Source organism: Glycine max, chromosome 9, assembly GCF_000004515.6.
Source record: "Glycine max cultivar Williams 82 chromosome 9, Glycine_max_v4.0, whole genome shotgun sequence".
In the NCBI taxonomy this organism is placed as follows: domain Eukaryota; kingdom Viridiplantae; phylum Streptophyta; class Magnoliopsida; order Fabales; family Fabaceae; genus Glycine; species Glycine max.
Window position 1 is genome coordinate 5,766,289 of NC_038245.2, and position 17,713 is coordinate 5,784,001.

At 29.9% G+C, this 17,713-nt stretch overlaps 1 protein-coding gene across 1 annotated transcript; it reads left to right on the forward strand.

Moving 5' to 3' along the window:
* The first annotated feature begins 11,092 nt into the window (after positions 1-11,092).
* LOC100776295 (plant intracellular Ras-group-related LRR protein 6) lies at positions 11,093-15,519 on the forward strand. The gene is made up of 3 exons (XM_003533699.5): positions 11,093-11,685; positions 12,651-12,820; positions 14,508-15,519. The coding sequence occupies exons 1-3, from the start codon at positions 11,476-11,478 to the stop codon at positions 15,193-15,195; spliced, it is 1,068 nt and encodes a 355-aa protein (XP_003533747.1). The 5' UTR covers positions 11,093-11,475; the 3' UTR covers positions 15,196-15,519.
* Positions 15,520-17,713: the final 2,194 nt, after the last annotated feature.

Sequence of the window (17,713 nt, forward strand, 5' to 3'; positions counted from 1 at the left end):
AATGCCCATAACACAAAACTAGATAAAATCATCTACAGCATATAATTTTTTAAAGCATTTTATTTACTAAGGTTAAATAAATTTAATTCCTCTTGACATTTTTAGTAAAATATGTAGTCATATAATTAGGAAAACAATGATGTTACAATAATGATTTGATCATAAAAATTGGTACAACAAATTACTTTCATTAGATGTACTTCATTCAAACTCGATTATAAGCAAATAGGAATGAGGTATAATAATCTAAAATTAGCACAATAAATTACTTTCATGATATCTTAACTGATTTTACCTTGTTCAATAAAATCATCCTTAAAACATCATTTATTTAAGGCTTAAATATTGTTTTCATACTTGAAAAATAGTCCATTTTCATTTTACTACCTAAAATTCATTTTTTTCATCTAAGTACTCAATATTTTTTTATGTTTCACTTTAGTATTTTTGGTTAGTCACATTCTGTGAAGTGGTGAAGTGACAGAGGGAGTGTCACGTTATCAATGTCTAATCACTAACATGTCAACAAATTTTTCACTCCTCCCTCACCCTCTTCATCCTTTTCCAAAGGCCCCTTCCTCCACCATATTTACTTTCACATTAACATGAAACCATCATTGGAACCCTCATCGTCGTGCACAACTACATCAGCGAGTCTAGCTGGCTCTTCCAGCTCACTACCGTCCACTTCCCCAAGGCCAGCTTCGCCACCTGCGCCCTCGACCACTAGGGCCACGGCTTCTCCGACAGCCTCCTCGCTCACATCCTCAATATCAACCTCCTCGTCGACGACTGTGTCACCTTCTTCAAGAATTTTTGTTCTTGCTTCGATCCTCACTTCCTTCGTTTCTCTACGTTGAATCCCTCGACGACGTAATTGTGCTTTTAATCATTCTCTGCCACCGCAAAATGTTATGGAGTGGCATTATTCTCAATAGCGCCATGTGCGGGATCAACGCCAAGTGAAACATAAAAAAATGTTGGATACTTAGATGAAAAAAATGAAATTTAGGTAGTAAAATGAAAATGACATATTTTCTAGATATGAAAAACATATTTAAGCATTTATTTAATTTAATTTTTTTCCAATGACCTAGGATTCATTTGTTTAAGTTTACTTTTTTAAAAATGCTTTTTAATAAAAAAAACATTTTTTATGGATTTGTCTAAACAAATTTTTCTTAAAGAAAATAATAATGTTATGTTTTTATAAAAAAATGATCTATTTAAACACATTTTCAAATGAAAAAAAAAACACTTTTTAAATTATTATTTTTTAATTTAAAAAAACTGGCACCTATTTTATTCTCATAATATCAACTGCAAGACTTTCAAAATGAAGAGAAACTATTCTCATTTGAAATAAACTTCTATAAAATTGAAGTCTTCTATAATTAATCGGTTGAATAAGGTTCATTCGTTTTTAAATTCCAATGCTATAAATATCTAGTTGAAAAATAAAACATTTAACACGAGGAATACATATAAAAAATGTTTGGTTTCAACTTGTTTTCCTCTACACTAAATATCATAAAGAACTGTTTAGAAAATAAAATTATAGTCTTCCATCTTAATGGTTATCGGTTTCATCGATGAAATATTGTCACCATTGTTTACAGAAAAAAGATTTGTTTTTTTTATATTTCAATGCTATAACTGGCATTCTTGGTACATATGGTAGTTGATGGAAGTCCCTACTATAATGAACCGGGTTCAAATGCTGGTAAGGAAGAAAAAAATTCAATGCTATAAATATCTAGTTGGTAAAAAAAAATTTACAAGAGGAAGATATCAATAAAGTTTGGTTTTTCAATTTGTTTCCCATACAATAAATATCATAAAGGACAGTTTAGAGAATAAAATTAAATTCTTCCATCTTGATAGTGATCGGTTTCATCCATGAAATGTTACCATTTGAAAAAGGTTCATTTTTCATCTTTCAATGCTATAAATATGTAGTTGAAAAAAAAATACTACATTAAATAAATATATTAAAATACTAATATTTAACACAAGGAAGATATAAATAATGTTTGGTTTCAATTTGTTTCCTCTACAGTAAATATCATAAAGGACAATTTAGAAAGTAAATTTTATTTTTAGATAAGATTAAAAAGATAAATGAGAATAACTAACATTTTTAATTAATTTTAATTAATTATTTTTTTCTTATATATATAATTAGCAAATAAGATGGAAGAAAAATTGAATATTTGATTGCAGTAATATCAAAATTGAAAAAAAAAATGTTACTTCCTAGTTCCTACAATCTTGGTGACCGCGAATAACTCATTTTTGAGTTGGATAGACAATTTTTCTTTTGGTGTAGTTTAATAGACAATATACTAAATAACAACTTTAAATGTTACAGAGAATAAAGACAATATATTAATTTGAAAATCTTGGCTACCTCCTCATCTTCTGTTGGACCATGTTTAACTTTAAACCCACCTCATTTTAATTATAATTTTATTTGATATTTGATATTTGATATTTGAGATTGATCAATAAAACAACTTACAGAAAAATAAATAATTAAGATTGTTAGGTCAGTAAGTGCAACTTTGCTCTCGTTTCGATCTATGTTCACGGTGCGCAGGTTAATTATATATTAATGGTCAACGCTTACAACTGTCATCGTGCTTCCAACTTTTAATTCGACTGACTTTTTCTTTAGTTGTGTTATTTGACCAATACAATATTATCTTTTTTAATATTACTATTTTATATATATATATATATATATATAAATAAATGAGAAGGACAATAACATCTAAGTGTGTTGACATCCTGCTGACTGTAGTAACCCAAATATCATTAAAGAACAAAGATAATTAGATAGAGTACTAAGTTAATTCGTAGGGAATGATCTATCCAGTTATATAAACATTTATCATGTTCGTTAATTATCCGATTGAGACTCTCAACAAGTGAGGGAACTAATCTACTCTCTTGACAATGAAAGGCTTCGGAGGGTGGATATCCATAGCAAAAGTCTTTAAAAGGGAAAACTTGGACATGGAGTGAGCCATGCACCCTTTAGAGTGATTACCTGTCAAGGAAACATTAGCAGAGACCATGGATTGGACTCCCTGAAAGAAGGGATAATTGTTCTGGAAACGAATTTGATTGCGGCAGAACCAAATCACCCAGAAAGTATTAATCCATAAAGTACACATAGCTATATCTAGTTGGATGTTGATTCTCCTCACACCAGATCTCCCATTGGTCTAGGTTAAAGAAGAACCTTTGGTTGAGATATGAGTGAAGGAGAGAGCATTAGACTAGCCAGAAAAGTCTTCACAAGATGCACGGATGGGTAACAGACCCCTTTGATTTTCATGGGCTCCCATAATGGCATTAAAGTCCCCAATGTACAACAAAGGACCCTGGTGGTTGAGGTGAATTAAAGAAAGGTCGCTCCAAAGTTTATGTCGTTGGACATATCTAGTAGAGCCATAAATAGCCGGCAAGTTGTAAATTTGTTATCAACAGAGATAGACATAGAAAGATGCTAATTAGTGGAGGATAGAATCGAAATATCAGGTTTTAATTCAGGGGAACAAATACACCACTGGTTAGGAGCCAAAGGGCTCCTATTATTAGTTGGGAAAGGAATGAGATGCCATTATCTCCATAAATTTGCAGGAAAGGAATCAAGAAGGGTCCAAGGCTTGGCCAAGAAGAGCAGGTCGATTTTGTTGGATACATAACTCCTTTAAGACACGCCTAGTATCCAAGTTGGTGATGTCCCTAGCATTCCAAAACATGACCTTCATTTTCGATGAGATGAAGAACCACCCTTAGCACGAGTGTTATGAATTCTACTAGCACTAGGAGATGATTCCTTTTGCTTCAATCTTTTTATTTTGTGATTTAGAAAGCACCACTTTAAAGTCAAGGTCTGCTAGGGGAGCAGTTTCTTCCGGGTTCGGGATTTCTTCATTTGAGCATTCCTCTATCAGATCAGCCAAAAATCTAGAGACCACCCTTAGGACATTGGCTGCAGCAACTGAAACTAATTGAATGAGATCTATTTCATTCACCTGGGTGCCTACAATGGGAGAAAAGGAACTGGAAAAGGAATCCAAGACATGCAATTGCACTACCCCTAAGGGGGAAGGAGGGAGAGGCCTCCTTAATCACAGGATTGTTCGTTTGTTGATTTTTTGTTGCACTGCGACTAGAGCTTTTCCTGAAGTGTCACCATGAGCTTCCACACTAGAAGCCAACATCTCTCAATTTAAAATTGTATGCCCAATAATTTTGATGTGTGTGCAGAAATGGGGGAGATTTTCGTAGGCAATATTAACAAAAAAGGCAAAATCTTCCCTTTCAACTAATATTTGATCATGGAGCTCAACTGTTAAGTTGATGTCGACAAGGACTCTAGCATAGTGCCCAAACCTCATGTTGCTCGTTGCATCATCCAGAACTAAAGGAACACATATACCCCTTGCAATAGCAAAAAGTATGTTGTAACTGTGCCTATATGTTAAAAGGAATTAGTTATGTTCCTTTAGGAAGAATATGATGTATTGAAATGGTCACTGAATAAGACCATATTAATGCACGTGACTTATAAGGGATCATTTATATTATATATGTTGAAACTTCATGAAGTAAAGTCAGTCATGGTGATTGAGGTTGTCTAGTGATTTATGATGTACATAAATTGTGATGATGGATGCTAATTGTATTATGTTGAGGATTTTAATAATTGATATTGAATTTGATTTAGGATGTGAATGACTCATAATGATAAGTGGTGATCAAATTATGTTATTGATGTTAGTTGAGGAATGATCAAATTATGTTATTGATGTTAGTTGAGGAATTATGATATGATTATGTTTTATATAATTTTGTCCCCTTATTTCAAAATATAAACATTTAATTATCGTATTTTAGAAAATTCATAATTTTAATCTTTGTATTTTAGAAAATTTATAATTTTTGATATGTTTTATTTTTAAAAAAATTTATTTTATAATTAATTAAATCATTCTTGATGATACCTTAAATGAATATGTTAGACTATTTAGAATTTCAATTAGATCAAAAGAAAAAAAGTTAAACGTAGACAAAATTGAAAATTTAATCAAAATTGTATTTTTAAAAAAAAAAATAGGAAGATTAAATGTCTCTATTTAAAGTAAGAGAACTAAAATTATAATATTTTTTTTAAAATAAAAAGATCAAATATCTCAATTTTAAATTAAAATGACCAAAATTATAAATCAAACAAAATAGAATCATCATAATTATATTTAAGCCTATAAAAAATTGATAGAAGATTTACACTTTCCGTGGATACACATTAAACTTTTATTATAAATGAGTAGCTTTCTAATTAGTTGACTAAAATTTTAGATATAATTTTTTTTTTCAAAAGTTACAAAACGCGTCAAAATTCTAAATTTATCATACTAAGAACTGGTTTACATTTTGGATAAGTTCACAGTATAACTGATCTTGTCGAAAATTGAAAAAGAAATTAGTTAATGTTTTTTAAAGAAGATATATTTAATACTAAGTCAAGTCTTTTAGATTAATTTTTATTTTGGAAAATCTTAGTGTCAACAAATTTTAGTGTAATTTATTTATTTATTTTATCCAAGTAACAACTACTATTTATTTAGGGTACAAAAACTACTATTATCTTTTCTTTGTTGATCAGTAGATTTGCTAATAAAATTTAATTATTTTTCATAAATTTTCTCAATTTAAGATAAACAACTATATAATAAATACATATTAAGGGCTCGTTTCATATATAATTTGATAGAATTAATTATGATAAAACTAATTTTAAATATAATTTAAATATTAAATTAAAAATGTTACACTAAAATAATTTATTTATAGAATTTCTCATACGGACACTAACAAAATTAATGTCAGATTCCAAACGTAATTGTGTACCACTGTTGACCTGATGTCCAGTCTCATTTGTTGAAATTGTTTGTACGAAAAGGGGTTTGAATTTCACATTTTAAACGAATTTTATCATTTGAAGAAATCATAAATAATATTAGCAGTTTTATTTGAATAAAATGACTAAAATATTCTCGAGTCAGTGGGTAATAAAACAAAAGAGAGGAAAGTAAAGTCAAGGGAAAGATAAGTTGTACCGAAGAAATTTTATATTAATTTGCAGCATCTAGTACGGCAATTAGACCGTTGAAAGAAAAATAATTACAATTTGTGGATTTGTTGTGTGTGTATATATGTGATCACTAGCTGGTCAACCAAAGAAGATTATCCAAAACATTATTTTAACAAATATTACTTCCTATCAATGTGTATAATTATATATACCCAATAAAAAATGTATACTTGTTCTATTTTTAAACAAAAACATTCGATTTTATCGGCTACCTTCACATGTGTGAGAGATTCATACACAATGATTTCTTGATAAGGGGTGTTTAGCTGGGATTAGGGAGATTGTTTAAGTTTTTCAAGAATTTAAAGTTAAAAATATTATTTTTTTTCCTAAGAAAGTGGCATTCTAAAACAAATCCTTTTATTATATCATTTAGCAAAACATTTTTATTGGTGGGATAGAAATGCAAGATCCTATTTATTTAAGCATACTAAATAATTTTTTTTAAATGATTCTCAACAAACATAGATTTTTAAAGTATTTTTTATAAATGAAAAAAAAATCGACTTAATTGTCTAATAAATTATTTCAACATTGAAGTTGCCCATAGATTAGGTGAAACAAACCATGGTTGTTATTTTCCGCTTTTCAAATGATATTATTTTATAGTCATCTTTCTCTGTAAACAAAGGAAACAATTCAGGAAAAAAAGAAACAACAGCAACAACAACAAATTATATTCCACACACAAAAAAAAAAAAACGCAACAAATATAAACGTATGTAATTTTCAGCTGTCAAGAGACGCACTACCACTTTTACGCCCACTAGTTCAAAAAAGAAATTTTGCAATAGATTTTTACATCTGTTATTTAACAATCGATGTAACAAAGGATACTGTAACAATTTTGTAACTAAGTGAATAATTTAACGACGTTTCTAAATTTAATCGATGACAAAATTGATGTGAGAGCAGGCCATGAAATTAACTACCACTCAATGTTGACGATGACGATCTTGACCACAATGTCAGAGTAGTGGGAGTTTAAGGTGTCATACAATGCCACTAGCCATTTATTGTTGGATTTGGCGTCCTTCGCACTTGCTTAAGACTGTTAGTTCAAGAAAGAGGTTTTAAATCGCAGTAGGAAAAAAAAAAAGCAATTCAAGAATTGTGCACTTGTTTGGTTTGGTTTGTTTTTTCAGGTTTAGTGGTGTGGATGTTGGGGTTTGAAGGTTCACAGAAGACTAAAGGATTGTTACTTATGCTTTGGTTTGTGATTCTACAATGATTAGGGATTTCAGTTCCTAAGATTAAACTCTTGTTCATTTGATGCAAGTTGTTGTTGTTTATGAATGGATTAAATTGGTGCAAATCAATTCCAAATCTCAATAGGGAAAGCAGATCTAGAAACTGGCAATGGCATCTAAATAAAAATGATGAAGAAAAAAAAACATTTTATAACGTCAACATGTACGTAGCCAAGAATAACCGATGTGGAATGTTGTTTTTAAGCAATGTTGTATGTATAATGTGCAGTAACGATGGATTTGTCTTTCTATGTTAGACTACCATCAAGGAGTAATTCAAAATTTTAATTATTTTTTAACTTATTTCAATTCAAAATTAATTTTAACCTCATAATTAATTGAGAGTTTTTCATTAACGTGAAATTAATAAACATAAAAAATTATCTAAAATTAATTTTAAACTCAAAATAAATTTTTTAAAATGAAATCAAAGACTCACTTCCCCTTTTGATACCATTGAAGAATTTCTCACCTTTTTGCCGACTGCTATTTTTTTTCTTAAGGTGAATGTCAACTACTAATTTATAGCGTACATAAAGTGTGTTATACCTAGTTCAAAATGAAATTACAAAAGTAATTAAATCATAAGTCAGATGAAAGAATAACTTTTGCCTAATTTTACGTTGGGTCAGACACATTTAAGAGACTTGACGGTCTAAAATGTTAAGCCAGTATTAATTTTGAGGAAACATTATTTTAGTTACTGAAAGATTAATAGAATTTGTCAATTTTTTAAAAGATGAAAAAGTTGAACATTTTTTTTCAAATACTATAAATTAATGTTAAAAAATAATATTAATATAATGTTTTCTTCTTTTGAGAATGAAATTGTTTATTTTCATTTTACTGGAACTAATGTAATTAATCAAATCTTTTAGATACCAAAATAATATTTTACTCTAATATTTCGCAACTCTATATCATTAGGCCAACTAGGTCAGAAAACAAGCTAATTAAGTCGTTTAATTGAGCTTTAAGAAGTGGCAAACAATTGGTTATAGATTAGCATTTAGTAGTGTTTTCAAACAAAAAATTAATTTAGAGTTGATTTTTTTATTAAAAAAAGTTGAATTTTAAGGTTGAATTTTGTTTTATCCCTAACATTAAGTGTTTTTTTAATGTTATCATTTAAATAATATCACTCCAAAGTTTAGATTTTCAAGTAGTTCTGATCATAAGTCTTCTTGGGATAAATTTCTTTATTATTGACAAATAAAATAAGAAAATAAACTAAATAAACTTCTTTGATAAGCTAAAATCAAGCATATCTGGAATAAAAGTTATACTACTCAATTACTGAGCTTGGTCTTAGTAGTATAGGTAACTTGTATTGCATACTTTTTTTATTGTACTAAAACATGGATGTGAAGCACGACAAAATAAAATTTGTTATCATTTATTTTGAAATGCAGCATCATAGTTGACATGAAGTACGTTACTTATAAATGAAATAAAAACATAATTATCTTCATAACTTTTGGAATGTTATGACTTGTACGATATTATCTCGGAGCTGACCTTGCAACTAAATTCAATAAATAATAAAACCGCAAAATGATAATCTTTCTAGAGACTGATATATGAGAATACCAACTAGCTAGGTTTGATTTGGTCTAACGATGGAACGTAAAAAACTATTCAAATAATAATAATAATAATAATAATAATAAAAGTTGAAATTTTGGTACATACTTTAAGTCACTTATGGCTGTGTGCATCAAAATGTCTTTTATGTAAACTCAACAGAAATCACAAGCAGCCCGAGATTCGCGGCAGTCGGGGACAGATCAGAAGTACCCTTTTCAACTTTATATTTATTATTTTTGTTTTCCAATTATTAATAATAAGTAATTAAGGATAAGGATAAACTATTTTGTCCTACCAACAAATGGTATTTCAGATGGTAAGATCCAAAAAGAAAGAAAAATGTGTGTTTGATTTTTATTACTGATATGAAATTTTTGTAAATGTATTTTTATTTTAATGTTGAAGTCTGTTTTAATCTTGGTAAGTTCTTGGAATTCAAGTTACTTAAAAAAAATTCAAAAAAAAAACTATTTTGTTCTTATAAATGTTTTGACCTATTTATTATTTAATAAATATTAGAAAGAAAAAATTATATAAATATTTGAGTTTATTTAAAAAAATATATATGATTTTTAATACAATTAAATAGATATTTTAATGACATTGACTAAAAATGATTGACATACATTATCAAATAATTTTAATTAAAATGTTAAGTAATTTTATAGTTTTATTTTGGTATAACATGTTTTTATTAAATATTTTTTTGAAATATTATAAAAATTAATTAATTCCAATAAAAAATTGCATTACTAATCAATCGAACTATTTTAAATATAAATTTTAAAATAATTATTACAAAAATTAATAATTAAAAGAACTTATATTTCCCTTTTAATCTTTTTTATTTAAGGTAAAATTTTATTACTTTTATTTTTATATAATTTTACATTTCTCAACTATTTAAACATATATTTTTGTGAAACACTTATGAGATAACTTTTTAGCTTTTAGTTAACTTTTTAATTTTTAGTTAACTTTTTAATTTTTAGTTTGCTTTTCAGATAATTTTGTCAAACATATTCTTATTGGTCATTAATGGAGTGTTTGTTTGATATATAAAAATATTTAGGAGGCCTTTGATAGCTGAAAATTTTTTACTTTCCGACGAATCAATTTTAACTCACTTTTCCGCAAAAATATTTCTAAGGAGGGTGGAAATCCAAGTTTGTAGAGGGTAAATTTTAATTACACAAAATGACTACATTATTCTTTTTTACAATTACAAATTAGATTCTGCCATTACATGATATAATAGCTGAAAATTCTTTTATGAGAACATTATTTTTGCTTGCATTTTTTAGGATACAATGCTTATGGTTATTATGTTGACGTTGCATCATTAATTACGACCTATCTATTGAAGTAGTGTTTGTGATATATTTTAATTTATATATTTTTACACTTTCATGTGTTTTTCATTGTCTAAAATTTTTATATTTGACATTGTTCTTGTCAAGCATTACTAGATATAAATTACTTGCATTTTTTTTATTGTCATACAAATTTTGACTATACCAATCAATTGATTGGGTTCCATAATGTGATTTTATGAATACAAAACAAAAAATAAAAAATGTCAAATTGTTGAGATGATTCAATAATTATAAGATGCATTTTTTTTAATGAATGATATATTTATAAGAAATTCTTATATACCAAGAAAAGTTATAATATAACCAAACATGTGAATCTTTACATATTAGTAATCAAGCTTCTCAATCATCATAATTTTCGGTTATGTAAAAACGATTCATCTATCAAATGCCCCCAAGGGCATTGCAATGGATTAATAAATATTTAATGAAACTGAAAAATATTATATTTAAACTAAAATGTCCTTATTTAACACAATGATTTTTTATACTTGCACCACTAGTAATCAATATTAAATAAGAATATATTTAAAAAATACATTAATTAAATTTTGAAACATTGGGGAAAAAAATAGAAAGTTAAATATTAAAAGATATGAGGAGGTAGTATATATATTCTCATTCTATTAAAAAATTATAAGAAGCTTAATATCTTAATTGGAAATATAAATTAGGAGGTGGTGGTAATCAAGTGGGCAACGTGGCTTTGCTCATTGCTAGCAACATTTGACCCTACGGCTCTTGTACTTCCATCCAACGTCACTCCCTCATCCGTACGTCTTTTCGTTCTTCCTTTTCACCCATAAATTTGTGCGTAACTGCGTACACACTTCATATATGAACCAAGAAAATCTATATATTCCTTCTTTCACCCATTTGTGTACACACTATATAATCCCCCACTTATCCCTCTTTCTCTTCACCATCCAGCCATCTCTCTCTCTCTCTCTCTTGAAGTGTTGGAATTTGTTTTCAACTTCCCAAGGGGGAAAAAAGTCAAAAAACAAGAAAAAAAGGGGATTGTGTTTGTGACTTTTTATCGAGACAAAATCGAGTCTTTATTTATAAAGTGATATATTTTGCAATTATATGTATGAATATGTACCAATTGCAACAGTTTCATATTCAACCCATGATGATGAAGATGGATAATACGATGAGGAAGAGGGAGAGAAGCAAGGCCATGGAGAAAGAGAGGCTTCATGTGATGGACTTGAGTGGCATGTCCTTGGAGTTTCTTCCCAAACCTTCGCTTGATTTAGCCACCATTTGCAAGTTGGACCTATCTAATAACAATCTCCAGGTAAGTCTCAAGATAAATTCAGTCATATATTTCGATTTGTTCAAAATAATGAATAATTTTAGAACCCTTATAGATATGGAGTTTCGTATAATCTTTAGTCTTAACTCTGCAAAATATTCATCTTATAACTCATAATAACTCTACTTTATATCTCTATTTTATAAAGGGTAAAAAAATTAATAAATTTTTGGTTATCATCATCTGCGCTTATCTTTCTTTTTGCCCGATTGTGATTAATTATCAAATAGTCAACTTCATGAGAAAGGTTCCATTTCTTTAGTCATGTTTGAATTAATGATTATACGAAAAAGGATTTCATTGAGAAAGATAGCCTACTTATCCCTCAGAGGGATTTGTTTCTGATTGTAGGAGATAATCTTAATTCACACACACACAAAATACATAATATATTTTATACTAAATATGAACTTGCTGATAAAAATAAAAATAAAACTAAATATGAACTTGGATATAATCGAGAATAAGGAAGAGAACGAGAAATGAATAAGTGAGTTCCAGAAACATGGAATAAGTGCATCCACTTATAATTCAATCTATCCCATATCTCTTTTTTCCTTCTCATTAGACGGTGCAGTCATAGGAAAGTTTAGAAGGATATTAATGAGTATTTATACTATAAGAAAAGAAGAATCAATCTTTTTTTTCATTCTATGGGTTGATATACGAATTAAACACTACCATTTTACTTAGTTAATTTGTTAAAATCCAATTTTTGATAGAAACTATTTATATCTTAATCTGGATATATAATAACCGTGTGATGAGTGTATGATTTATATTATACTTGAAAATAACAAGAGGGAGTTATAGATCTATTTTACAATTGATAATTTGTTGGTTCCTCCTGCTTATAATATAATTGTCCTCCAAGTTGTTTATATAAATGTTTTCTTAGATATTATATAAATTTTTGTGTATATATAAAAAAATATTTTACTCTGAAGGAAATTCCGGAATCCTTAACGGCAAGACTTCTAAACGTGGAAGTGTTGGACGTGCGTTCCAACCAGCTAAAGTCCCTTCCTAATTCCATTGGCTGCCTTTCTAAGCTCAAGGTTTTGAATGTCTCAGGCAACTTCATCGAATCCCTCCCCAAAACCATTGAGAATTGCAGGTTCCTTCATTTTCATCATCACTTCTCTTTCTATTCTATTTTTTTATGATAATAAAATCATCATGTTCTGGGATTTTGCATATATATAAATTAACTTTTCTATTTATAATTAGCTGAAATTGAACCTGTTCAAATAAGTTGACATATAATTAATTTGCGTACTTTTTTCTAATCTATTTTCGACCGGCATGTATCAGAATACAGCAAATATGTTAACAATTTTAGCTGTATATGTGTTACTTTCTTTTGGTGTATGACTTTAAAAAAAATAAATTAAAATGTATTAATAGTCGTTTAATTAATAAAGTTTGGTACTAGTATTGAACAAAGTAGCTGGTCGATTCCTGTGTATATCTACTCCATTCAAATCTACTATTACAATTTTCGTATCCTATTCTATATTCCTAGCTCTAAGTAAATTATAACAAGTTAATATTAAATAGCAATATCTACTTGTCATTTTTTCCCTAAGTTATTTATTAAAATGATAAAAAGGACGAGAAAAAACAGACGGCAATTTTGATTTCTTTTTTTGTCAATAATATTTATTTCATATGTGTTTCTTTTATGGGTAACCTTATGTAAAAGAGAAATTCTAGTCTCACATATTTTTTACAATTAGGAGGGCTGAGAAGGAAAGAATCAAGAGAGGGAAATATGTGATAAAAAATAATTAGTTGTGTAATAAAAAATATTGTTTTTTATGGAAAAAAAATCACCATTTTCTACCTGAATTATCAACGGTTCTTCCTGTCGTTCTACGTTATCAGTGACAAAAATGTTTGTGGACAAAACGTCTCCGTTCTTCAATTTTCTTTTGGCATCAAATCCCGCGTACGGCGTACGAAAGTCGCCAAATCCTACATCATGTTTGCATTCGAAAGCTTAATAAACGATAGTCTAAATATATTATTAAACACATGTAATTTATTTTATGATAGCGAATTATGCAAAGGATGATAGCAACTTGTACACCTTTCTTTTGAAGAAAAAACAAGAAAAATCCGTTAAAATAATATGGAGAAAATAAGCATCCACAAATTGTGGGATCCAGTTTCAAAAAAGATTCCCTCATTTTTTTTTTAATATTTGTCTTTATTATAGTTATATTTTGGATTGTATATCAAAATCTAAGGTAGGTGCACTCGACTAAAACAAATTTGAAATATGGCTAGCCCTGGATAGTTATTAATTTGATCTAAATTAATTGTATGTTAAGAAATTAAATGTCATAAACGAAGAGTGCATGTGACTCTGAAGGAAAAGGCACCGATTGATGATGACCCTCAACCTTTTGCATTGTCAAAAGGCACCGATCACACAATAATAATAAATCTATATAATACAGGTCAAATGACGGCGACGATATGTAACCATGAATAATTCCAATTTAATTATTCTAATTCTTCAACCTCCTAAATTATTCCATTGTAATTTCAACATGCCATTCATTAATTAAGCATTTCTAGCTCTTACATCACAAAATCAATATTGTTATTCCTAGCAAATCAAAATGATATGACATGTTTAGAAGCGTGCAAGAAACAAAATAAGATTAATTGATTGTAATAAATCGAGGGGTTATTAACTGTGTTTGTGTGTGTGTATCATAATTTATTCATGTTGATCATTACGTGGTTCATTGTTTTAACATGCATGCATGCTATGATGAATTTTGACCCACCAGAGCCTTAGAAGAACTGAATGCAAACTTCAACAAGCTGAGCAAGCTTCCAGACACAATAGGGTTTGAGCTCGTAAACCTAAAGAAGCTCTCAGTGAACTCCAACAAGCTTGTGTTTCTTCCAAGCTCCACTTCACACTTAACAGCTTTGAAGGTTCTTGATGCACGCTTGAATTGCCTAAGGGCACTTCCAGAGGACCTTGAGAACCTTATCAACCTAGAAACTCTAAATGTGAGCCAGAACTTCCAGTATTTGGACACCCTCCCTTACTCCATAGGGCTTCTCTTGTCACTCATTGAACTTGATGTTAGTTACAACAACATCAAGACCTTGCCTGAGTCAATTGGGTGCCTCAAGAATCTTCAGAAGCTGAGTGTTGAAGGGAACCCTCTTACTTGCCCCCCTATGGAGGTGGTGGAGCAAGGACTTCATGTGGTGATGGAGTACATGCATCATAAGATGAACTCAAGTGATCAAAACAAAACTAAGAAAAGGTGGTGGATTGGGAAGATTGTGAAGTGTGGAACCTTCAATAAACAAATGAGAGGTGGGAAACGACCAGAAAATGAGGGTTACAACATGCTTAAGCACCAGAATATCAATGGCCTTGCTTCCCCGGGTCTCATGGGAATGCTCTCACCTCTGCGCCTCTTCTCTCCCCGTCATTCACCCCGTCGTTCCTTCGGTTGAGAAGTAACAAAAATTATTACAGGATCTATAAGACCATTGTATATTTAGGGTTTCAGTTAATTTTTATGTGATATATAATTGATTTTTTTAATTTATAAAAAAGATAATTATTAGCAAAATTTGATTATGTATCATGTAAAAATTGCTCAAAGACTAGTAGTCTTGATTCATGTAAGAATTTCTCTCATGTTGAATAGTTTGGTTAGCTGTGTTGAATTCCAACAATGAAAGGTGTCACAATTATGAATGGAAGAAATTGCGGGTTAGGTTGTATGTAAAATAATAGTATCATTGAATTGAAAATGATGGTGGGTTTGTCCGTTTGTGAAACTTTGAAAGTCTGTTCATGTCAATTTCTTCTAAAGATAGATCAATGGTTGTTAACAAGATAAAATGATAGTCTAGTTTATTTGCAGTTCTTTAATCCTGTACGATCGAGTACTGGATTTGATGGGCACGCATTATTATATTATAGGTATTTGTAATTTGTTATTGAAGATTGATTGCTTGAAGGTAATTGCTTGTGCTTCCACGCATATCATTGTACAAAATGGAACGAGAAACTCTAATGCAACATAAATTGGATAGTAGGTGACATATTTGTACCCGGCTAAGGTGACAATTCACTCCCATTGTAAAAAAAAAAAAATAGTAGTCTTGTCTTAAATGGTTTGTCCATAGGTAGAAAAAATCCATAGAAAAAGGAGGGTTGAGCAATAGATAGTTTAATACTAAGACCTAGAAAAACTATAATCAAATTATTAAAAAGTTTAGAAGTGAATGGTATATTTTTTAATTTAATACATGACAAAAAGATTTGACGTCATATAGGCTTTAGACGTTTTTATGATCGTATTTCTAACGAGATCAGGAAAATTGGTTGAGGGATTAGTACCCAAATAGCAGTAAGATGACTGGCTCAGCAACAAATGCTACTATATATCCTACTAAAAGCATGCACAACAGAAGAACAACAAATCAAACCATCATTTCAGAGTGCACGCAGTTCAACCATGCAATGTTGAGCCACAACAAGAAATATCAATGAATAAATCTCAAAGTAGAGAAATATCTCCTAATGGCGCAAACCAATCTTTAGCAGTGAAAAAATAATGCAACAAAGTTCCCTTAATTTTGATCCTCGAGCATCATATATCAAGCATTAAAGAGCAAAGAGTATACAACAGAAGACAGAGTCCACTTGTTAATGGAAATATATATATAAAAAAAAAATATCTATAAAATTACAAAGGGCAAGCAAGCAAAACTTAGGTACGGTTAGACAAATTGCGCTCGCACACAGACAGATATATCGAATAGTTTACTGATTGAGAAGAATAACCGAATTACTGATTGCAAATGAAACCCCAAGTAGATAATGTTCACATTGTTCATTGGCTGTTTATATAACATTTATTTGCTCTATTGAAAACAAATATAAATTGCCCCAGTTTACTTATGCTTTGATTACAAATCTTGGTTAGAAAGATTTGATCTCCATAGTTCATATTGCATATGTTACCAAAATCTACCTTTCAAGTCTGATAAGCTTCATAGTTCATATACATGGATTTAAAGACACTTGTTTCAATCACAAACTCTATCACTAATCATTTTTAATATATTGAGAAGTCATTACCACAAGAACTCAGTACCCCTGTTTGCCACTCCCTATGCTGGACCATGTAAGGTAGAGAAAGGAAATGGGAGGAAAGATTCAGTTCCGTAACCAAGAGGAATCTGTCATGTAACTAAATGCCACATAGGCTGGAGAAAGACAAAGAGGGAAGAGAAGAGCAAAGCTCTATCAAGACCAAAAATCCTTTTGTCTGAACATTTTGTTTTAAACTAGGTTTTGGTGTTACAAAGGAGATATAAGGCTTGGGCTTGGTATGGGAAGTAAGATAGAAGGCTAAAGTGGAGGCAAATTAGCCTTAGTGGGATTTGAACCTGAGATCAAGTAGTATCCAAGGAACTTGGTGCCACTTGAGTTAAGGCTTTTGGTCATGAGGAAAGAACTACAATAACTGATTTCCCTAGATCATGTGAAACTCAAAAATAAAGTAATCTTCCACCTTTAAAATTCTATTTCATGTTTTTTGAAATATCAACTGGGTATAAGACATAGATCTCCCATTTACAGGAGACTTTCACCCTCTATTAGCCAGGCTCTCAGGAGCGAATTTTCCTCTATATCAAGTGATATTAGTGCCCAATTTGTTTTAACAGTACAAAAGATGATAGTTATCAACAGTATGGTGAGCAATTATCAAGTAAATTTTCAGCTTCTGCAAACATCTCCAAGATATATGTAAGGAAAGAAAGATTATCATAGAGTCCCCAGACAACAAAGAGATAAAAATTGCTGTCTAAACTCTAAAGTACCCCTACTCCCCTAGATTCTAGCAGTGTTACAATGTTACATAGAAAGGAGTGGAGGAAAACTTTTCCCTGGTACAAAGGAGACCTATGTGGGTGTGATGGGGGGAAGTAGTAACCCTAAACAACAGGCAAAATG

Coding starts and splice junctions, on each gene's coding strand:
- LOC100776295 (XM_003533699.5), top strand. CDS start 11,476: ATGAATATGTACCAATTGCAACAGTTTCATATTCAACCCATGATGATG. Junction 11,686..12,650: donor TATCTAATAACAATCTCCAG/GTAAGTCTCAAG, acceptor TTTACTCTGAAG/GAAATTCCGGAATCCTTAAC. Junction 12,821..14,507: donor AAAACCATTGAGAATTGCAG/GTTCCTTCATTT, acceptor TTGACCCACCAG/AGCCTTAGAAGAACTGAATG.